General features: G+C 43.3%; 1 protein-coding gene and 1 pseudogene across 7 annotated transcripts in view; one reads left to right on the top strand and one right to left on the bottom strand.

The window, feature by feature from the left end:
• Positions 1-23,894, bottom strand: part of PARD3B (par-3 family cell polarity regulator beta) — a 997,127-nt gene that overhangs the window by 38,414 nt on the left and 934,819 nt on the right. For 6 of the 7 annotated variants that reach the window (XM_053215665.1, XM_015074145.3, XM_053215667.1 and 3 more), the window contains one exon: positions 14,406-14,485. The exons of the other annotated variant lie outside the window; for it this stretch is intronic. In XM_053215665.1, the coding sequence (XP_053071640.1) occupies positions 14,406-14,485 (80 nt within the window). The remainder of the gene's footprint in view (positions 1-14,405; positions 14,486-23,894) is intronic. 7 annotated transcript variants of the gene reach the window in all.
• LOC113598364 (uncharacterized) lies at positions 19,870-20,006 on the top strand (annotated as a pseudogene).

Here is a 23,894-nt window from a genome sequence, read left to right as displayed (position 1 = left end):
ATGTGTTGACAGCCATCATCATAAGTAAAGTCACCGCAGACACTCAAATTGCGTCATGCGTTAATGGGCATGCTTGAGTTAGGCACCTAACTACCAAATTCCCATTTTCCCGAGGCTTTTGTATTTTGGTATTCTCGGAGGTGCTGCTGTGTTTCAGCGATGTTTTAAACATGGACTCCACGGAAGATGAACTCATCAAAGACTTGACATCGTTTTGATGAATTGTACCTTTGAGTGAAACAGAGAACCCGGAAATACATTCTTCTGAGGTTACGCTCTTGGGAGGCTCTGTCAATTCTATCATCAGTCACTGTGCTCCGTATAATACATGGCCAGTTCATACAACACCTACTTCAAAAATACAATGAACGCATGAAGACTTTTTAGAGCTCCTTAAAAATTATGTATTTTTCTCTTGTAAAAGGACACCAGGGACTGACCCACTTTGACCCTGGGAGTTGACACTCACTCGCTGTAGCATTGCTGCCTGCTCCCATCCAACTCACCAGCACTTCAGGTCCACTGTCGGACTTACTCCACATATTTGTGCTTCCTGGCTTAAGGCTTCCTTGTGCCACTGCTCTAGCTATGCAGAAGTGCTGGGGAGCTGGCTCCTTCAGGAGCAATCCTTAGCCAATGACAAACAGGACTTGCAAGACAAATTCTGCAACATCCGTGCTCTCGGGTGGCACAAGGTGTGGATGCGTTCCATACCATTTCCAGAGGGTCCTCGCGGAACTGATCCCCATTGCCTATGGCAGTAACCTGCTCATTAATGTGGTATAGACTGGCTTTCTTCCCTGCTCTTCCTCACTCTCCCTCTAATACTTCCTGGGATTGCTTCCCTAGTAAAATCACTTACACTCAAATCTCGGTCCCAGGGTCTGCTTTTGGGGCAAACCCAGCTTAAGACTTTAGAATGAGGACGTTTTTGACTCTTGAGTTTGCACCAGAAAATTATGTCAACTTCCACTGTTCCTTGTTATTGCTGTTGTTGCTACTGCAATAAGAGTAAGAGGAATTCCCTGTATCCTTTCTCCAGATTTACGACATCTTCACCTTTCGTTCCATTTACGTCATCATTCGTTCTCTTTGCATTCCAGTCTGTTCCCTTCCCCTCCATGCCCCTCTTTCTCTCCATATATATAAACATGCACACACATATCATTATATATACATATTATTTCTGGAACCATGTGCGAGTAAATTGGAGGCTTGCATCTTTTTACCCCTGAAGTTTTTGGTGCATATTTCTGAAGAACAAGGATGTTGTTTTATAAGGAAAGCATAATTACCAAAATGATTTCCACTGTTTCTTATTATCTTCATGCTTACACTTTATGGGGTCAGAGCTATGCTTAGTCACAGAACGCCAGATGGCATTAAGTCACCAACTCTTATTACTTGAGAAAAGTATAATTTCCAGAATGAAATTACACGGACAGTGACAGATAAGCCTTTGCTGCCCATATAAGCAAGGAAGACATGTCACAACCACACACTGATGGCCAGGCCGATGCAATTTGCACTGGCCACCTGCCTCTTTTTGTACTTTCTGAGGATGAGGCTCTGTGGTTTATGACATCATCACCCTTGATATGCCCTGGGGTCTTCTGTGTTCTAGAGTATACGTATGTCTAACATCCTGGATTAGCCACCGCCTTTCCCGTCCATATTGAGCCATCTCTATGGCACATTTCAGGATCTCCTGGAAGTCTAAAAGGCACTTCAAATCCAGCATGTCCCAACTCACATTCATGATCTTCCCCCCCGTCCCAAACCTAGTCCTCCCCCAGCACTTCCTCTCTTGGGGAACGGTACCATGCTACCCACGTCGTTGTGTGGGGATTCGTTCTTTATATCTGGTTTCGCTCACCCCCCAAACCTCCACATGCCATCCATCATCGCGTTCTGTCAGTTCTTCCCACCATCTCTTCTCATCTCTGCTGTCATCACCCTCACCCTCGTATGCCCCACCATCTCCCGCCTGAGCTACAGCAATAACCTTTGAACTGGTTTTCATCCCTCCACTCTATTCTCCACCCTGCAGCTAAAAAAATGTTTGAAACACAAGTCTGACCATATCTTCCTCCTGCTCAGAACCCACAACTGGTTTCTAATTAGCGTTTGAACAAATGCAAACATACTAAGCACTCGTGGTCTGACTTCTGCTGACTTCTGATATGCTCTCACATCTCCCTCCTGGCCACACGGTCTTTTCTCAATCTCTTGGCTCGCCGTGCTGTCTCCTACCACAAGGCCTTTGTATATGTTGTTCTTTCTGCTTGGAAGGTGACTTATTCCTTCTCTCTAACCTCCTTCTGGTCACAGCTCAAGTCTCACTCCCTCCCTTGATTCAGGCCAATTTCCCATATTTTCTGGAATCACGTACCTCTTGTTTTTCATGAGGGGCATAGTACAATTTTATGTTTTCTCTGTGACTGTACAATTATTATCTTCTCCACTCGATTACAACTTCACAGTACAGGGACTGTGTCTTGTGGGCTTATTATTGTATCTTCAAGGCCTACAGAGTGTATTGTATTTAGTATGTGGTCAGCAAGTAGTTGTTGAATGAAGGAATAAGCAAGCATAGATGACTTTGTTAGCTCATCTCTTTAGGCTATGAAATCACACAGTTAGCTCTGAACAAGTCAGGACTAACCTGGGTTTTTCAAAAAAAATCATATGAATGAAGTGACCAGAAAGAGGACAAACTATGGTATTCAAGCTGTTGACAAAGTGGTCACATAAGTGACTTGTCTGTAACCAATCCACCAATCCACAGAAAGCAGTCCTCACATCTTCCTGGCCATATTACAAGCAGCGCATCCGGAAATCACTCATAAAATATTGGCTAGAATCTCTGTCTTAAATACAGCCCGGATTCTGGATGTTAGAAAAAAAACCCAAAAAACTGTAAAAGGGTGTTACACAGTCTAGACCGTTCAGCATACGTTGTCAAAAGCACCAACATATCAGTGGAAAGTGATCAAACACAAACCCCAATCCTGATTTTATAGGACTGTCTCCAGAAGAAAAACTTCATTGTGGCAAACTCCTTAAAATAGCTCAATGTGCTTATTTTCCATCTTAGATGTCTGCTGCCACAATTACAGCTCTTTCCAGTACCTCGCAAAACCCAGGCTGTCAGACACTATCATTTCTGGAAATGGGAGTGTGTTTGCCTCAGCCGCATGCGAGCAATTAGTGGGCAGAAACCTTATCTGAACAGTCACCACCCTGTCTTCACTTTCAAGCAATGGCCAAGTTTAAAGGCGACTTATCGTGCCCCAGAGCGTATTGTTGGTGGAGAGTGGCCAGTGAGAATTGCCAGGTTCCTACCTATTGAACATGTCATTCCATGTTCGACCGTAAGGGTCAGGTTTGCTGATTGTTGAGTGGGACAGCCCTCCATTGGGACAAGCCCCAGACACTTCTATCTAGACTTAATTGAAGACTTGGAATATAAGCAAGAACACATTCTGGAGGCTGCTCTTTTTGTACCAACCCTTCCCACATTTGTATTGCAAATGTTTGCCTTTGCTAGAAATAATGGAGCTGGACCAAGGTGTTTCCTGGCACAATGACTGAGGTTATGGGGCCTGTGTCACATGAAATCCAGGGCACAGATGGGCTCGTGTGGCACCTCCGTGGTAACTGACTGCCAAAGTTCTCTTCTCTGGACTTGAAGCAACACAGTAAACTGATGCCATCCCTCCACAGTTATCTGGCATTTACATCTCAGCCATGTCCCCTGAAGATTTGCCAGGACTATACCGTGAAAGAAGCAACAGTGCTTCCCTGGCTACGAAAATTGCTGAAGTGGAACCAATTGGTAGATTTTTTAAACACTAGCATAACAAAGAGGCAGTCTTTAAAAGAGGCACTGTTTAAAAGATATTTCAGCTGGAAGGAGGTGGGTGTTTATATATGCTAAGGGGAGCTCTGTGGTTCATGGTTGCTGTTCTTAGTAATTTTGAATGCCTATTAGGGGTTTGTTCATTTTAACGTTATATGCTGCAGTGATTTAGGGTGGGGTCAGCATAGCAAATGTGGCCTCAGTAAGGGATAGTCATTGAATGCTTCTCTTCTACTTGCTCACAGCCAGCCTAGCACAAGACAGCTTGATTTATAAAGATTCTAGAGGTTTCAGACGTAGAAAGGGCCAGACTTTCCAAAGTCTGCCATTTATTCTGTGTGCAAACTTGGCCGTATCACTTTGCATCTTTGAGCCTCAGTTTCTTCATCTATAAAATAGGGATAATAACATTTATTTCAGGATTGTTACTAGAAACAAACGAGGTCAGATTTAAGGCACCCACTAGAGTTCCTAGAGCACAATAAATGCTTGCCAAGTGTTGGGTCCTCCCCTGTGCCCCATGGCCAGTGCTTCTGTGAAAAGGCAGCGTGGAGAGCCATCTGGGGGCTGGGAACCCGGTCCATGTACTTGGGGTGGACCGCCCTAGGTGGAGCCATTTACGGCCGTATTTATGCTCCCAACAGGAACAGAATAATTGTCGTAAGGAAAATGTGGCTATCTTGTTTTTACTTAGGGAAAACTTAGTGATGTAAGAATAAAAATGGTATGCTTCAAAAGTAATTTTCTTTTTCCCCATAAATTCCCTATTATTTGTCTTACTGTATCTTATTATTTTTTCACCATCTGCAGCTTTCAACATTTTCCATGTTCTTTGGAGCCCTAAGAAGCAATGAATGTATTTCTAATGTGGCCTAAGATATCTTCCTTCCCATGAACTCACATTACTCAAGAAAAGAGCTGTCATATCCCAACCTCCCCTTGATTTGTCAGTGTTAGTGGTATGGTAACATGAAATAAAAAAGATCTTGAGGGGTGTCTGGGTGGCTCAGTCGGTTAAGCGGCTGACTTTGGCTCAGGTCATGATCTCACAGTTCGTGGGTTGATGCCCCACATCGGGCTCTGTGCTGACAGCTCAGAGCCTGGAGCCTGCTTCGGATTCTGTGTTTCCCTCTCTCCCTGCCCCTCCCCTGCTCATGCTTTGTCCATCTCTGTCTCAAAAATAAATAAACATTATAAAATAAAATTAAAAAAAAAGATCGTGAGAACCAGAAAGAACTGAGCTTGAATTCTGATTCTGATCTTGCCACTTCAAGGATGGACTTTTTTCTTTTACAAAATGAGCATCATAATGACTACTACCCAGCTGGATGGTGAGGAGAAAATGAGACAATCCATATAAAATGCATGGCACAGGGGAGGTGTCCCACAAATTTACATCACTCCCCTTATGCCTTTGCTTTAATTGTTCTTAGTTTGATTTTCTTTTCATATACAATTGGCTAGCTTAGGAGTAAACATGACATCTTGGAAACAATCTGCATGCAGATTTTGGTGATAAAAATGGAAACTAAACCTAGTGATTTTACTCTTAATTATTCCTGGTGAAGACATCATGTGCTCACGCATTTGGGGAGGCACTCGCTCTTTATCCCAGATGCCTGCACGTTTTAGTGATGTAATGTTCTTTTAAATAATCATAAAACATAGCCCTCCCAAACGCATACAAACCAGATACGATGACGAATGAATACACTTGGTTTATTCAGAGTGTCTCTGCCTGCCGTCAGTTGAAGCCAGGACAAACTCAGGAACTTGGGCCAGGCAGGGGACAGCAGCAAATGGCTGGAGAGATGCAAAAGACAGAGGGAGGCAGGTGCAGCGTGCGAGCATCAAGCAAAGCACTTCAGCAGGGTCAGGAAACCTACCAGAGCGATTCCAATGCCATACGCTCTGGTGGCAGATGGTGGAGCGACAATGCAATTGGAAAACATCAAGAATAACCAAAGAATATGAGAAATTAGAGGCAGAGCAACACTCTCCATGACGCAGCTGCCTAGACACAAAATAACCTTTCCTTTTCCTTTGGCTGGAGAAGTGGGAGATAAAGGCTAAAACTCGAATATGTGTAGGAGGGAAATCGTGGAAGCCAGCTTGCCAAGTTTAACATGTTTCAAGTTCAAGGTAATGTCAGACGTGGCACTGTTGAAATAACAGGCACATCCCCCTCCTCTAAAAACAGTACCTAATGAACAGTGATGGAATAGTTTAGAATTTTCTGGGGAAGATAAGGGAAAAGTAAAGATCTGTGGAATTTAACATATGTGGTCCCTCAAGATTCACTTAAAACTGTTTGGGGACATTGGTACTGTAATGGGTCTTAACGTGTTTTAAGTCATGAGTCGTGTAACTAAACTCATAATGGAGGCCTTCCACTGAATAACTAATGTTAAATATTCTAACTGGCACCAAGGATATATTGGCTATGAGGAAATGATGAGAAGCTGGATTACCACGGACTGTTATCTGAGGAACTAAGTGACATAAAAATGATACGGCGGCAGCATTAACCCCCTGATCTCAGCTGTTTGGCATCTTAAGGCAGTATTACCTGCTAGGGCTTTCTGCATTTTTCAGGAAGTTTGAGTTGACAAAGGGGATATCTTCATCTCCCGAAGAATTAAATCGCCCCAATTCATCATTTTGACCTCTGCCTTGCGTGAGGTGGTGTCAGCGGAAGCAAACAAGCGGCCGACTCTACACGGCCGGCCGGGGAAGCGGAGGCTAGGTTTTCAGCACAGGAGCCCGAGGAGAGAGGACGAGAAGCTCACCCCACTCTGGTGGGGGAACAGAGCTTCCCTGATGTTCACGAGGCTTTACAGTCTACGGTAGGCGGATGCAGGAGATAGCATCTAGACAGAATCTTCAGCTCGTCTGAGCTTCCCTCCAAAGTCAGGGCAGCGATCACAGACAGAAGCACTGAAAGGTGGCTGTCCACGCACGGAAAGGCAGTTCAGATAAAGCTGTGCCACCAGGGAGGTAGGTGTCAGAGAGACTGGCCAGGATTAGCCGTATCTCGATGACGCGCAGCAGGCCCCTGTCTAGTGCCCTGCGGAGCAGAAGTAGCCGGAATGGGCTCAGACCCTGGCTGAACAAGCAACTGCAGCCAGGCCCACCTGGAGCAGTGCAGACATTCTCACGAAGCCCCTTATCTGACACACTGGCTCTGTGGCAGAGAGAAGCAGTCAGTCAGGCAACCTGAGGACTTTGTCCACTTCCACGGGCCCAGACGGCCGAACCCCTACCCCCGCCAGACACGCACTCACACACATAGACACCTAGTGTGCTGATTGCTCAAGTTGTCAGTGCACTCACTCCATCACGGTCTAGCTTAGCTTCCGCAAAGACCAGTACTGTGGCATTGGTGGAAATCTTTGCAGAACTCGAATGTCACTGCCATCTGCTTGGCAAGTGCTATGAAACAATGCAAGTTTGGCAAAGGAAAATCGAGTAGCTGTGAGCAGAGCGGAAGCTAACTCGAAGAGAACCGGAGAGATCAGGGACGGAGAGGGTCTTCAGGCAGCGAGGCAAATGACAATCAAGGGCACCGGGGATGCCTAGACAAAATGCTTTCGGGGAAAATACGATGGAGGTGGCACGGTGCATGTTGCAAGCTTCAAAGTTAGCGGTGTACTTGTGATTGCGTCTTCCCGGGTGGGCACAAGCATATGCAGACAAGAAAGCTGAGGCTGACAAAATGAACCAACTGAAATGTTACAGCGGAAGTATGTTCTTATGGCATGTTCTTCTGATCTGAACACAATCCCGCCCAATACCAAAACACTGGGAACACACTTAGAAAGCAAGTTTATTTTGGGTTCCTAGGAAGCAAGCATAAGCTGTTTGCTCCTTCTAAAGTTGCTCTTTCTACCCGAAATCAGTACTAGTATGTTGCTTCTCATTACACAGCCAAATTAAAGCTGCCTGAGATGATCAGAGACACATTTTTTCCCCCTCAAGTAATTTATGTAATATGGGTTAGAGCAACATCAGGACTGGAAGCCAAATACAGCCTGAGCAGGCCTGTGTCCCACATCAGTCTCGGGAAAGGGAGTCTCACTCTCTCCTCAGGAATGCTCATGCAGCTTTTCACCTGAAAATGTATTGTCACTTTTTTCCTTCCGGGTAGATATTATTCTTAATCTTAAAGAACCAAAGTACCAATTTGCAGATACTGCTTTTTCAACTCTCAGGAGTGTTCTAACAAAACAGGATTCCCTTTTTGGTAGACAAAGTATATTGCTTAATGTTCATCTAGCAATTACGCATTAAACTGTTCATATTTCAAGGGAAGGACCCCAGGGGATGGGAAGAGAATTGATTTTATGACAGCATTACCGAGATGTTTGAAAGGCATTACCTAACCTGTATATTAGTAATGTTCTGTGTCATATACAAAGATGAATAAGACATTGTCCCTGCCCTCAAAGGTACTTATAGTTTAGTGAGAAAGACAAGAAGGTGAGCAAATGATACAAGGGAGTGTGATGATCACAGTTTGATTCCTGGTTTTTGGGTTTTTTTTTTTTTTTTGGTAAAATTTGTTTCAACTGTTTGGGCCTAGGCTGCATACATCATGACCCTCATCTTTAAACATGTCAGTATGCGTATAATTCTACTGAACAAGGATATTCTCTTTTTTTTTTTGAATATTTTTTAAAAAGTAATCTCTACACCCAACGTGGGGCTTGAACCTACAACCCCGAGATCAAGAGTTGCATGCCCCACTGACTGCACCAGCCAGGCACCCCCACAGATTTTGATTCTGACTCTGAACTGGATAACTTTAGTCCCAGGGGTTAAATGTACGAATTTGCAGCCAGACTGCTTGGGTTCCAATCCAATGCTGCCATTTCTAGCTGTTGAACTTGGGCAATTTTCCTTGTGCTCTTGCCTATGAAATGGGGATGATAATAATAAGAGTTGCGCTTGAGTCACAGGGCTGCTGTGATCACTAAGTCAGTAGACAGAAAGCATTTATTTATTTATTTATTTATTTATTTATTTATTTATTTTTAATTTTTTTTTAACGTTTATTTATTTTTGAGACAGAGAGAGACAGAGCATGAACAGGGGAGGAGCAGAGAGAGAGGGAGACACAGAATCTGAAACAGGCCCCAGGCTCTGAGCTGGCAGCACAGAGCCTGACGCGGGCTCGAACTCACGGACCGTGAGATCATGACCTGAGCCGAAGGCGGACGCCCAACCGACCAAGCCACCCAGGCGCCCCATTAGACAGAAAGCATTTAGAACAGGGACTGGTTCATAGTAAATGCTCAATTAGAGTTGACTAGTTAGAAGCCTGGACTTCTACAGATTTCAGGGAAAAGCGACAGTCTCATGAAAATTAGTGTTATGTTGGCAAACAGTGTCCTGAAACAAACAGTCGAGAAAACTTGGAAGAAATTCTTTCTCATAATTTACCCATATAAAAAAAATATATTTTCATCTGTAGGCCAATGTATTAAAAACCTGTTATAAACATGGTCCTATGTGAGGTCCTCATGGTGGGTATAAAACATGATTGGTATAAAACACTGTCCCTTTTTTCCAGAAATTTATAATCCAGGGAAGGTAGAAAGGGGCAGCAAAGCATCATAATCTAATGCAGGGTATTTTCAGTGGCACAAGAAAGGTGCCAAACAATGTCATGGGTGTTAAAAGTAAGAAGAGCTAAGGAAACATGACATCGAGGTCTTGAGTTTTGGCATGGGAACTTTGAAGTATCTTGGGGTAGGATGGAGGTGTCAGGCAGGCAATTGTAACTGGGGTCACATTAAGAGTGAGATAGGAAGGTTAGCCAGGTTTGTTTTGGAATTATCATCATAGAGGTTGGGGACCAAATCTGTAGGAATCAAGGCAACCACTCAGAATCTACATAAGGAAAGGAGCCAGAGGCAGAATCCGCTGGAAGCATCGGCGTCAGTGTCAGAAGCCTGGGGTTAGAGCCCGCTGTGTCAGTGGGTGGTATGGAAATAGAGCCAATAGGTATGAGCCACCCTTCCTAAGGTAGGAAATCTGGGAACAAGAAGAGGCGTTTGCTTTCTCTGATGGACTAGAGTCAAGTGCATGGGGCAGTCTGGCCACCTGCATCTTATATGAAACTCCCCATCCACAAGAATTACTGTCTCCCAGCATGCCCGTTAGCACAACTTGTTACTCAGATCATATGGGTTTGCTACGTCCTCTTGCTTTTGACCATCTAGACCACTGGTCCTTCCCCAGAGTTGGCTAATCCTTTAGTCTCAGTTATACCCCCAGCATATAGCCACACAGGTGTTGGCTCTCCCCTTGTCCACACTGTGGGCTCTCAGAGAACTGTGCAGCCGAGGCTCTGCATTTACAGTAATAGGTAGTGGTGGGTGGGGAAGCAACTGCCAAGGGACTTCAAGGTGCAGCCGAGAGAGGAGTGGCTGATGGCGCAGGATCCCCGAGAAACCAGTGAGAGTGAGCTCTGTGGTATGGGTTTGACTCACTAAAGAAACACATCTTCCCCAGAGATAAAATTAAAAAGAGCTAGCATTATGAAAAAAAAAATTCCTTACAATACATCAGGCCGGCTTTTCACTAAGGGTTTTGCTTATACTTAGTGCTCACACCAGGACCACACAGAGGCCCTCACATCATCCCCATTTGCAGATTAAGAAACTGAGACTGGAGCAGTTAGATCATTTGCCCAAAGTCACGCAGGTAGTAAGTGACAGAGCTGGGGCTCTAATTATGGCCCGAGTCCACGTTCATGCCGTTGCTGTCACTCCTCAGGCAACGTGGTCAGTGAATCTGAATTGTAGGGAGCAGAAATGGAGGAACTCACGTTGAATGTGTCAAGGCCACAGAGGAGAGGAAGTGAGGTCATCTCTAGAGACTGGGCTTGGGGGGTTTAGTCATTTTCACAGAATTCAACGGGAGTAGCACAGGGTTGGAACGGCCACTGTGGGATAGTCAAGGGAGTCGACAGCACGACCGACAGGACTTCTGGACAGCAGCAGGGGCCCAGCTGGGGTTGCATAATGTGCATTTTGTAGTGGAACCAATGAAGGCATTTTTATGAGGGTTTCCAGCAACCTCTCACCGCCCCCATATAGAGGACCACAGAAGAGATGTTTTTGCTCACTCCTTAGGCCTCAACACTTGATTACGAGCCCGGAAGAGCAACGTCCTGCGCGGGTGCAGTGAACCATCTGTAGAGAAGGGATAATGGGATCCCACGGGGCCCGGGATGGGCCAGGTGGGAACAATGGAGGCTTGGGGTGAGTAGCGAGTTCACTGCTAGAGGGACTGACCACAAAGAGGCCTGTGAAAAGAGACTGGGGCTGGGAGGCTGAAGCGAAAAAGCAGCTGTTTGCAAAAATACACACACTGACGTTCACACATTACGGCAGCCTAAGGAATGGCCGCTTCCCTACTTGCTCAGGGTGAGTAGTAATCTGTGTCGGGCAAGAATGCGGATTTCACTGTGTCTACCAGCAGAGAAAACTGGGGGCTGGACAGGAGGGTAAAACATTGGCCCTGGTAACAGCCTGGTGTTTGCTAACGAGGCTGTAGAGGCTGTATTACACCTGCTCTGCTTTCCAAAACAGCACCCTCAGGAGACAAGAAATAAAGTCATTTTCCTTCAGAGGCAGAAGATTTAACATTGCTTAACAATAATACTTAACATCCTTAGCCCTTAGCCTTAGGCAACATCCTAACTACCAAGTGCTAGGAATTGTCTTTTTCCTGGGCGAGCTAGGGCTCTGGCTTTACTTGTCGAAGTGTCTTTTCTACTCTGGCAGCAGGTTGCGGGAGCCTACTGTGAAGAGGACTGAATTCCATGACAGCATAAAAGGGTGCCCCTTGACCAGGGCTACTGACTAACTCCATGTGCTGGGGGTGGGGTGGGTGCCGAGGTGCATTTTCTCTCTGGGTGTCGATGGTTCCGAATTTGACGTATAAATCGATATTACTGAGTTAACTTTAAAACTCCTGTCATGCTCTCCACAAACCACATGGGAACCACATCGGTCAGTAGCCTATTAAGTCCACTGGAAGGTCGGCCACCAACTTCCCATAGAGAGAATTATTCCTATTTTTAATTAAAAAGTTAACTCCATAAATATTGTAAAGCTCCCTGCCTCTGACAAAGAGGGGATCCGGTGCCTACAGAGATGTGCTGACTTCCCTCCTGGCAAAGGGGGAGAGCAGTGGAACCGCTGTGATTCAGTGGAGTGAACAGGAAAATCTCCAGGGTGGGGAGGACTAGAAAACCAGGGTAAACGTCACTGGCACACGGAGCTGAGTCTGCATACCTTCTTGAAGCCAGCAGTGGGTCCCCTGCCTCTGCACTGTGCCTCTTCCTGGGTAAATATGGAGCCTCCCACGGACTGGAGCACAGTGGTGAGCATGCCTTGCATCTCCCCTTTAGATGTTGAGATGGAAACTCGAGGTGGAGCTCCTCTACTTAAAAACAAGCGCCAGGGACCTTTCCTGCATTTGTCTGAGCCCCATGCATTGTCCATCGTGGCCAACTTGTGGTTGCCAGGGAGCCACCAAGCTCTGTGTGCTCATGTGGCTAATCCTAATCACTCCTACCACTGTGTACGGGTGTGGGTGGACTACTGGCCAAAATTGTTTTTGGTCTAAGATGCTTCCCCTCCCGCTACAGTTACACTCTCGGGATTTTGTCAATTCCTGCATTGCGGTGATAGCTCCAGGGCCAGGAACCGCATAAATGCATTGCCTTTGTCAGAAAACTCCCTTTGCAGTGTTTGATCCTCAAATAGACTTGTTGAAAGTCAGCCATGATTGAGCATTTCAGGGCTTATTAGTAAAGATAAATAGGAGCTGGAAATTCGGAAGACTTTCTCCTACTAATTACTAAACTAAGCATCTGCTGTGCTGTCATAAAAAGGTGATTTGCGGTCTCCTGTCCTAGACAGTAGGGTCCCAAGGATGGACTGGCACTGTGTCTCCAGTCTCCATATTCTCGGGGCCTGATACAGAGTAGATGATTAATAGATAGATGGGGAGTGAATGAGTGAAATTTGTAGGATTTTCAATGTTATTTCTGTGCTTTTGATTTGTGCAAAAAAAAAAAAAAAAATCCATTTCCGCAGTCTGGTGCAAGTTGGCCAGGAAGACATTAAACTGTTTCCAGTTTTATCTTTCTTTCTTTCCTCTCATAAGAACATACTACTTTCCATCTGCCTTAACCACAATTTCCATACACTTCAACACTGAAAGCCAGAAATGTTATATTTAAAACAAATTTTGGAGACGACTTCCATTTTTTTTTAAAACGAAAACAAAATAGTAGGCCAGGGAAAAATAAGGAGAGGAAAGAAATCAAAGATGAGAAAAGACTAGGAGACAACCTATAAAAAATGAAAATCGGGAGATAAATAAAATACAGTTGTATAGAAGCTTTTAAAATATTGTATTTTAAGTATTCTGCCCAATCAGTGTTAAAAACTGGTTCTCCACTAGATTTGAGATTTTATTACTTTTGAAAATCAACATACTATTTATAAGAGCAGATGGTCACTTAGGCTATGCCTGTTGCAATATCCAGGGTGGTATTTTTGTAAATTCCCACACAGAGTTGTAGCCAATGTGAAACTCAACGCAGTAACTCCCTCTGGGATAACACTTGAACAATTCCACTTTGATGAAAAAGTTCTATTTAGGATCCTCCCCCTTCTTTTTAAAAGGAGATATTCCGTAACATTTCAGTTTTCTGGCTGGCATTAACCTTTCTTTGTTTGTTCCCCCGCCCAACCCCCCCGCCGCCCCCCCCCCCCCAACTCACGAATTCTCACACTCTTGATTCACTCCCATAGTAGCCGTCCTAGACATAATCTTGGAAAGTTTTCCTCTTTGTCATGTGCTACTGATAGCAGACCAAAATTATTCTTCATCTCACAGATAAGAGCACAAACCTTTGAGAATTGTATCTCATTTTCAGGGGTGTTCAGTTACAGCATAAGTGGATCACGTTAGGCCAGAATCACCAAGTGAACTTTTCCCACGCGATTATTTCCTTCCCCCACTGTGTCTGTACCTCTCAGCAATATTTGCTGACAGCAAATACCAGGTCAGATTCTAAATCAAGCAAAGAACATCTTCCCAGGTTCACATTTCTCTCCTGCTTTTTAACACCCACACGAAGCTCCAAGGTTAAGGTTGGCTCGCCCTTCCTTGTAGGTAACTGCTAGGACAGAGGATTTACTATTTTATTGTCCCTAAGCTTGGTGCAGGATGTTCAATACCATTTTTATAGCAATGGCTTAGGATTTCCATTCTGTATCCAATATTCTTGCTGACATGTTCAATTGCAATGATATACTATTTTCTTCCCTTAAAAAATAACCCACAAGTGTTTCAATTATTAGCACAGTTGTGAAGATGGCACGAAGGTTGTAGCAGACGGCGGTAAGGCACATTATAACATATTCCAGTTTCAAAGCCAGATTTCTATTTCATGTAGATTTCTCTAAAGGCTTTATCGGTAGGTGAGCTGGTGGTGGAAGACCCCTGAGTGATCTACCTGGGTAAGGAGGCGTACTGTCTCTCCATCCCCTCAAAGCGGATGTTGTGTGCATTCCCATCTGGACCCTTTCCAGACACCTGTGGAGAGAAAAGTAATTAGAGATGAAGATCCATTATACACCCTAGTTACTGACAATGCATCGCAAAATTATAATCAGCGCACAAATGCTGCTGCTGCCTGCCAAAAATCAACCATGGAAAAAGCAAGCAAGAGCTCAGTATTGCTATAGGAATTGATGATCAAGCCACAAACATGGCATTTAACAACAAAGTTGCTTCTTTCAAAAAGGGTCATTGTCAAGCCGACTCCTTCCTGTCACCAAGCCAGGGATATTCTGTAGGCTGTGGGCCATTTTTTCCCCCCTTTTACGTAGGCGTTAGTGTTTAGAACAGTTTTAGACTTACAGAAAAATTGAGAAGACAGTACAGAGTTCCCATTCACTCTGAACTCAGTTTCCCTATTACTAACATCTCACATTAGTATGATACAGATCTTAAAATTAATGAATCAATATTGATACATTATTGTTCACTAAAGCCCATAGTTGACTTGCAGTTTTACTCAATGCCTTTCCTGGTCCGGGACGCTGTATTACATGTAGGTGTCAGGTCTCCTTAGGCAGCTCTTGGCTGTGACAAGGACCATGTTTTTTGAAAGTATCTTCTTCAACCTTTCTTTACTAACAGGGGCTGATGACAAACAACTATCTCCTCCACAGCTCCCATGAAGCCCTTCCCTCCCCCAGATCTCACTTAGTTCTCTCCCTTAGCAACTACCACAGAGAAGTCATTAACTCTTTTCTGTCTAGGGTTGGTCTTTATTATGTTTTTCCCCTTCCTGTGTACTTTCTGTGTTCCCCTCTCGTCGGGTCTCCTCCTTCGACCTCTGAGGATCTGAAGAGCAGTGACTGGCCCCAGGATGTTCTCGACAAAGTATGTTGGTTCTGTGAACGTGAAGACTTCATACATAGTGCTTCTGCGTCTATCATACCAATTAGAACCAGGATGAAAACATACACGTATTTCAAAGTTCTTGTTGACTGATCAATCCATCACCTGTTCATGTAGATGTATGTGGTTTTGTGGATCACTTACACGCTTGCTCTCGTGCTGGGCCAGCCCTCGCAGAGTGGGCCTGGAAAGGGTAAACAGAACACCTGGACCATTGTAATGGGGGAAGGGAGAGTTGGCTAGTAAACACAGAAAGTAACAGTGTCAAGTCAGGAGGGGGGATTTTTCCAGGTGGTACTCAGCTTGCAAGTTCTTTTCTTCCCACCAAAAGTTCTAGCTCTCTATAAAACCTCCATCCCAGCTTGGGTGGTGGGTGTAGGGAGGGTTTATTGTGGGGGGGGGGTTGCAAAGCAAATATACACACTCATTTAGAGTAAGAAAGGCTATGCCTGGTGTCAAAATTATTACAGGAGGCTCTTCAGAGTGTGTCCTGCAAAGCCTTTTCGTATTTCACCAATACATGGAACAGGAGTGGCTGGAGTTATTTGAGAGGCCAACAGCCCAGTGAATTTCCCAGGGAAGGATAAAGACTGCACCTACAAACGTAGAGACGACTCCAGAGAGACTGAGAGTTCTCCGCATGAGGATAAAAGCCCTGATGTAAACCACCGTCCTTTCCAGCAAACATCAGGAACAAGGATGGCATCAGACAAGCTGGGGTTAAATAAATGGTACAGAAAAAAAAAGGGAAGGATACAATTATTGTCCTCAGCCTCGTCTATCTGAGCTTTGTTTTTAACCTGTTTTTCATGGAGGGAGAATTAGCATGAATACCAGAACTATGCTGAAGATTATTTAATTGTGATTGTTGGGAGCACATTATGCTTATGTACCCGTAGTATGGCTCTAGACATTTACAAGTAACCTTTCTTCTTATGGCCACAAAACTCCAAGTTAATACTTTCAGCACTATTATCCAGAACTGGCCTGGCCTAATGATGCAGTCAGCATTCTGGTGTCTCTAGGAGGCAGCACCCAAGTGCCTATCCTGATGAGCTACCAGTATATGAGATCATATAAAGCACAGGATGATCCTTATCTTAAGGAAGTTTCAGTCTTTTGGGGGAAAAGCAAACATCAGAAATGAAATAATTAAATAATGATGTAGGACAATGTATGATCCTGTGTCATTCAGGATGTTACTAACAGCACAGGTGATACCAGAAGGTGTCGGGAAAAAGCTTCACAGAAGTAGCAGAATGTAAGGCAAAGAAGGGTGGCATGATTCGCTATCAAAAATGATTCTGTTCGAACATAAAAAAAGAAAGGGGGGGGCACCTGGGTGGCTCAGTCGGTTGAGCGTCCGACTTTGGCTCAGGTCATGATCTCGCGGTTTGTGGGTTCAAGCCCTGCGTCGGGCTCTGTGCTAATGGCTCAGAGCCTGGAGACTGCTTCAGATTCTGTGTCCCCCTCTCTCTCTGCCCCACCCCTGCTTGTGCTCTGTCTCTCTTTCAAAAATGAAAAAACATAAAATTTAAAAATGATTCTGTTTGTCACAAACAGAAAATGTACCTATTTAATTATTATATTTATATAGTGTATATATTGCGTTTCGCTATTAACACGACAACCTCTTTAATGCAAGCATTACATTAGTGACTACTGAGCAGCTACTGTATCCTGATGCCATGCTAGGCACTATATTCAAATGAGTGAACGAGGGCTGGATTTCTTCATTGCTCTGAATATCGAGGAGACAGGCCTGCAAACAATTATGGTACGATGAGATCACTGCTACAGTGTCAGTAGGAGAGAGGAGGCAGTAGGAGTAGGAAGAAACAGACACGAAAGTCCACCTGAGAGAGTTGAACACAGCTTCATTTGGGTGTTGAAGCTTCCTCTAAAATTTGAAGGCGAATGAGATGTTTTTGTGGGGGAGAAGGCATAGGAGTAGCAGGAGAAGGCATTCTAGGTAGAGGGAACAGAAATGAAACAACATGGAGTCATTTACAAAAGAAAAGGGCTCTGGTTTCAGGGAATGTCAAGATTTTGGTAAAGGAAGAAACAGAACCTGTGAAGGAAGAGGATAACCACACCACTACCACCAGAACTACTATTATGGCTATAACCATTATTGCCGATACCATAACTTTTTTCTTGGGAGGCTTTATTTTTTTGAGAGCACTTTTAGGTTCACAGCGAAATTGAGAGAAAAAGTACAGAGGCCCTATCCCACTGTCTCCACACATGCACAGCCTTCCCCAGTATCAACATCCCCCCATGTGGTACGTTTGTTGTAAGTGATGAAACTACATTGACATATCATTACCCAAAGCCCAGAGTTTACGTCAGGTTTCACTTTGGGGGTTGTACATTCTATGAGTTTGAACAAATGTATGGCATGTATCCATCATTCTAGTATCATACAGAATATTTTCACTACCTTAAAAAATTCTCTATTCTCTGCCTGTTCATCTCTCCCTCTCCCCAAACCCATGGCAACCACTGGTCTTTTTATGGTTTCCATAGTTTTGCCTTTTCCCGAACGTCATAGAGTTGGAATCTTACAGTATGTAGCCTTTTTATATTGTCTTCTTTCACCTAGTAATATGTATTTAAGTTCCCTTTTCATGCCTTGATGTCTCATCTCTTTTTAGGGCTAAATAGTATTCTATTGTCTGGATGTACCGCAGTTTATTTATCCATTCATCTCCTTGGAAGGACATCTTGGTGTTTTCCAAGTTTTGGCAATAATAAATAAAGCTACTGTAAACATTGTGTGCAGATTTTTGTGTGAAGATAAGTCTTCATTGCCCTTATGTAAATACCAAATACTGTGGCTGTTGGGTTGTATAGTCAGAGTACATTCAGTTTGGTAAGAATCCGCTAAACCATCTTCCAAAGTGGCAGTGCCATTTTGTATTCCCACTAGTGACGAAGGAGAGTTCGTGTTGCTCCACACCCTCACCAGCATTTGGGGTGGTCCATGTTCCAGATTTTGGCCCTTCTAATGTGTGTGTAGTGGTATCTTATTGTTGTTTTAATTTATAGTTCTCTGATGACATATGATGTGGAGCATCTTTTCATATGCTTATTTGCCATCTGTATGTCTTCTTTGATGAGGTGTCTGCTAAGGTCTTTGGTCCATATCGAATTGGTTTGTTTATTTTCTTATTGTGGGGTTTCAAGAGTTCTTTGTATTTTTGGGTAATGGTCCTTCATGACATGTGTCTTTGGCAAACATTTTGTTCCAGTCTGTGGCTTATCTCTTCATTCTCTTGGCAATGTTTATTGCAGAGCAGAAATTTATAGTTTTACTCAAATTTTAAATTTGTGTCGGTGATTCATGTTGAGTTAATTTTTGTAAAGGGTGCATGGTCTGTGTCTAGATTCATTTTTTTTTGCTTGTTGGATGTCTGGTTGTTCCAGCACCACTGGTTGAAAAGAGTATCTTTGCTCCATTGTGTTTATCTTTACACCTTTGTCAAAGACCCAAATAAATATTTATTTGGGTGTATTTCTGGGCTCTGTATTCTGTTTCATTGATCTATTTGTCTATTCTCTCACCAATACCACACTGTCTTAATTACTATAGCTCTATAGTAAGTCTTGAAGTTGGAGTGTCTGTCCTCCAACTTTGTACTCCTTCAAAATTATGTTGACTATTCTAGGTCTTCTAAACTTTAGAATCAGTTTGTGGAGATTCTTCAGAATCAAAAAAGCAACTTGTTAGGATTTTGGTAGGGAGTGCATTGAATCTACAGATCAAGTTGGGAAGAACCGACATCTTGACAGTATTAAGTTTTCTTATCCATGAATATGAACTCTCTCTCCATTTATTTGTTTTTTCTTTGATCATTACCACAATTTAACACTTACTTGGTACTTATTATTGGTCAACTAAAATGCTTAATGTTTTATTTTTATCAATCCATTCAATCTTCCTAAACCCCAATGGTTGCCCTGTTTTTCAAAGGAGAAAACTAAGTAGTTGCCCAAGGTCATATAGCTAGTGCATGGAAAATCTGAGACAAAGATCAGGTCTTTCTGACCCCAGAGTCCAAGCTCTAGAGATATAGACATGGACCCGATCTTGGAGGAGCTAATATGCCAAGGAACTTGGTTTTACCCTTAGGTGATGGTGAAGTCATTGGCAATGGCTACTTGGTAAGTGATGGGACATATTTACAGGGTAGAAATATTATTCTTGCCATAGTGTGGAGGTGCCAGTGATAGTTTAAGCCAGAGATGATAAAGGCCTAAACTAGGGGATATTCTGGGGTGCCTGGGTGGCTCAGTTGCTTAAATGTCTGACGGGCTCAGGTCATGATCTCACTGTTTGTGGGTTTGAGTCCCATGTTGGGCTGTGCTAATAGCTCAGAGCCTGGAGCCTGCTTCAGATTCTGTGTCACCCTCTCTGTCCCTCCTCTGCTCGTGCTCTGTCTTCGTCTCTCAAGAATAAATAAACATTAAAAAAAATTTAAACTAGGGGATATTCAAAAGGATAAAGGCCTACACTTTGTTATAGCTTGGAATTGATGAACTCACAAGTGTAGGTAGTGTGCTACATTGGGGGCAAGTCTTTTACTAACCCCACAAGGGCCTCTGGCCCAACGAGTGGAGTTTGAGAGTAATTCTTGGCATAACTCACATGTGTCAGAACTTTAAGGAAAAATGAAAAAATATTTTAAATGGCCTGTATTTTCTTCTGCTTTTTCTTAACTGCTTGGGGCTTTCTGTTTTCAGAGCAACCTGGTGAATTCTGCTAAAAGGGAGCTCCCTCAGTGGGTATTATGGAGTGGATACTGGCCTGGGGAAGTTCCGCACATGCATGGCACCATTTCCCACGAGGATCCATTGGAGGTCATGCCTGATGTCTTATTCTACAGAGATCCTGAAGAGATTGAGAAGGAAGAGCAGGCTGCTGTTGAAAAGGCTGTGACCAAGCTGGAATTCTGGGATGAATGGGTTGCTCCAGATCTTGAGTTCATTGCTACCCAACCTGAAGTTGCAGACTGGTCTGAAGGCACACAGGTGTTCTCTGTGCCTATTCAACAGTTCCCTACTGAAGACTGGACTGCTCAGCCCCCCACTGAAGACTGGTCTACAGCTCCCACTATTCAGATCACTTAAATGAGCAGGGACAACTACGAAGTGGTCTTAAGCTGCTCTTCCACAAAGGCAAACAAAATGAAAGTCAGGTTGACAGAAAATAAAGTTCCTAAAAAGAAAAAAAGGATAAAGGCAAGGGAGTGATATAAGAATATTAGGGGGACAGGTTCCATAAGAGTGACTGAAGATTAACAGGAAGGGTGTGCCCGGAATAATGCACAATTTTCTGAGCTTAGCAACTACTTGGGTTTGGTAACCATCGCCAAGATGAGAATAAGGGAGGGACAGGTTTAGGGGCAAAGGTAGGGGTGAGAGTAGGGGATACTTAGATATATTGAGCTTGAGTTGGGACATCTGATGATGATGTCTGATAGATAATTGAGTGTAAAAGTCTGCAATGTTGAAGCCTGGACTAGGGATGTAGCACTGGGAAACATTCAGCCTATGGATGGGTACCTGAAACCTTGGAAAAGAATTAGGATGCCCACGGGTAATATGTAGACAAAGAACAGAAGAAAAGACATGCAATGAGAACAGAGAAGAATACCCATAATAATCTTAGGAACACTACCATTTAAGGGGCAGGCAAACATGAGTTGAACCCAGGAGGAAATCTGAGGAGGTCTAAAACAGCAGTTGGTTGGGAAAAGAACTGGGAGAGAGTGTTATCATAGAAATCAAAAGAGAAGCATCTCACAAACAAGGGCGTGGTCCACAGTGTCCAAGGCAGTTGAGAACTTCAGCAAGGCAAGGTCTGTGGTCAGTACGGTGTGTTCGTGTGCTTTACCCAAACCCCCTTCCTTGCAGAGTGTTACCCTGAATGACAGAGCTCAGAACTGCCTTTCCCAGAATGCCCTTGTAGTCAGTGTACTGGTATGATTTAAGCTGGGTCATGGAGGCAGTGGCCACACTTTCACCCTGTACTCTGACAAGAAGGAAGGTGTGCTAGGTTTTCCTTAGCAGTCTCAGCAAACGTGCCATTGCGAGTTCCTAGGGTGGAGTGCAGCTTTTATAGCCAGCTTTGGAGATGGCAGCATTAGAGGTGGCTTTCTGATTGTGGCACTTTCCTAATTATGGTGGCTCCTGATACAGGCATTGTTATGTGGCTCTGGAGCCCAAAGCTTTCTTACAGAAGTGGCAACAGCTCCCTTGGTAGCCTGGTTCTGTAGCATGCCGTGAGAAATCATTCCTGAAAGGTTGGCCAAGATTCCGTATTTTAACCATCCTTAAGAGTCTGCAAGCCCATTAGCAGGCTATCATAAATTTGTTCCTGCTTCAACTGGCTAGAGTGGATTTTGTTCTCTGTACCTGAACAGTGACTAACATAAGTTCCACAGAAGTGTATGTGGGAATTGGCAAGGAGATGGTGACTGGTACTTTGTTCAGAGTGATTTCGGTGGATCAATGGGGAGAGAAAGCAGGGCTCCATGGTGTTGAAAGTCTTTATTGCTTTCCCCCCCAAAGCAAAAACAAAAACAAACACTGGTTGTACTGTCTTATGCTATCATGCTGAGGAAATAAGACTAATACTTTCAAGTAAATCAACATTTGTTAGTGTCTCCTAAGTGGAGTCATGTGCTACGTACTCTAAAACCTAGAGATGAGAAAAAGACCTCTCCCTGAGGGACGCAGTGTTAGTTAATGGAAATGATGGGAATAAATTTGTGTTCCATTATTTAAAAACCGGACTGAGCTGATTTTTCTCCCTAAATCATCCAAAGATGACCTCTGTTAGCATTTACAAACATATACATATTTTAATGGCATATGGTTTCCCCCCCAACTATTTATTATTGACATTTTCCTAGATATTTCACAAGCATAAATTTTAATAGGTATACAACATCCCACTTACAGGTAGATCATAATTTATCTAATCTCCTCCTGTAACTTGATCAACTTTTATGTCCTAATCAGAAATGATGGCAATCCAGATTATTGTGTTGGGTACAAAGACTCTTGCAAAGAGCTGTGAATTGAGGGTAGGAAACTGCAGATCAAGGATTGCCAAAGAGAAACGCATTATAAATTGTAGCTGGGTCCTTAGGAAGTCAGGCCACTTTAGGAAGTAGTGAAGGGAAAGAGAACAGGCACAGGCATTTGTGCTCAGTAAAACTCAGAAATGTTCCTGCTTCCAGCCTTATTAGGTAATTTCCCTCATCATAAAAAAATAAGGTCAGCGGCTTTGATCCAATTAGTTTTTTGGTTTTTTTTTTTTTTTTTTTTTTTTTTTTTTAGAAGCCCTTTATCTCACTTGGTATCATGCAGGCTTTTTTTTTTTTTTTTTTTTTTTTTTTTTTAATGTAATGACCTAAATATACTTCTGATAGAAATACTTTTGACTTAAGCCATCAGAGAAACCTAGTCTTTTCCAAAACAATGTAATGTGAGAATTTAGGCTTGGATTTTGGGCATATTTATCTTTCTCTGCTAGTAAAGCTCAGGAAGAGAAACTTCAGAGAGCTTATTCAAAAACAACTTGAAAGGCTCACACTTGGTGTGCCTTATAGTGGTGATCCTCTTTGGCTGGATTATGACAGCCTATGACAGCCTATCAGGAGGGTCTGGTGTACGAGGAACTTTGAATTAAGATGCTTTTAGTCCATGGGAGTTCTCCCAATTTCATTCACTCAATGCCTGCTGCTGGCTGGGATGTTAAGAGCCTTGTTAAAATAAAGCTATTAGTCTTTTCTCTACAAAAGCAAGGAGCTTGCTGGTTACATTCAGGGTTCCTTAAATTAGTATGTATTTCTAGCCAGGCGTTGCTGGAGTCAGCAGTTTCATAAAGCAATATACTAAAGAGGCCATTTAACCCCCTATTTCTCCCATTTGCAGATTAATGGCAGAGGGGAAGACTTAATGCCCTTTCAAACATTTTTTAACAATTCATTACAAATAAAAGAATAAATCACACACGATTTTCTGCAAATGTCTGATGGTAAAAAGCGGAAACAATTCAAAATTAACATGTTTTCCAGTTCCCACAGGTTGGGACACATTTTGGCCAGTGTTGTAATTTATGTCCCTTAAGTCAATTTTCCTGGGGAAGTTTAAAAGCTGCTGTGATGGAAAGGCTGTGCAAAGTTGCAATACAGCTTACTCACCTATGCATAACATCCTCATTTACCAATATGTCTTACTCAGATTCATTACACAAAAACGTGTCTCATGCTGCCAGACCCATCATAAGATTAAGATGCAAAGTATAAAAATTTAGATGCCATTTTAGGGAATACGCCTTTCATTTCAAGTTGGTAACGTGACAGATATTTTTGAGCAGTTTCCAGAAGCTTTCTTTTAATTACATTCCTCTTACTTAGCTATAGGTCTGGCTGGAAGATTTTTGAAGGAATCAACATGATGAAAATATCTAAAAAGTTATGAACTTGTCTTTGAGCATCTTCTAATACAAAGACACTCTGCT

This window comes from Acinonyx jubatus, chromosome C1 (assembly GCF_027475565.1).
Source record: "Acinonyx jubatus isolate Ajub_Pintada_27869175 chromosome C1, VMU_Ajub_asm_v1.0, whole genome shotgun sequence".
NCBI classification, from domain to species: domain Eukaryota; kingdom Metazoa; phylum Chordata; class Mammalia; order Carnivora; family Felidae; genus Acinonyx; species Acinonyx jubatus.
This window is presented reverse-complemented; position numbering and strand designations above follow the sequence as displayed.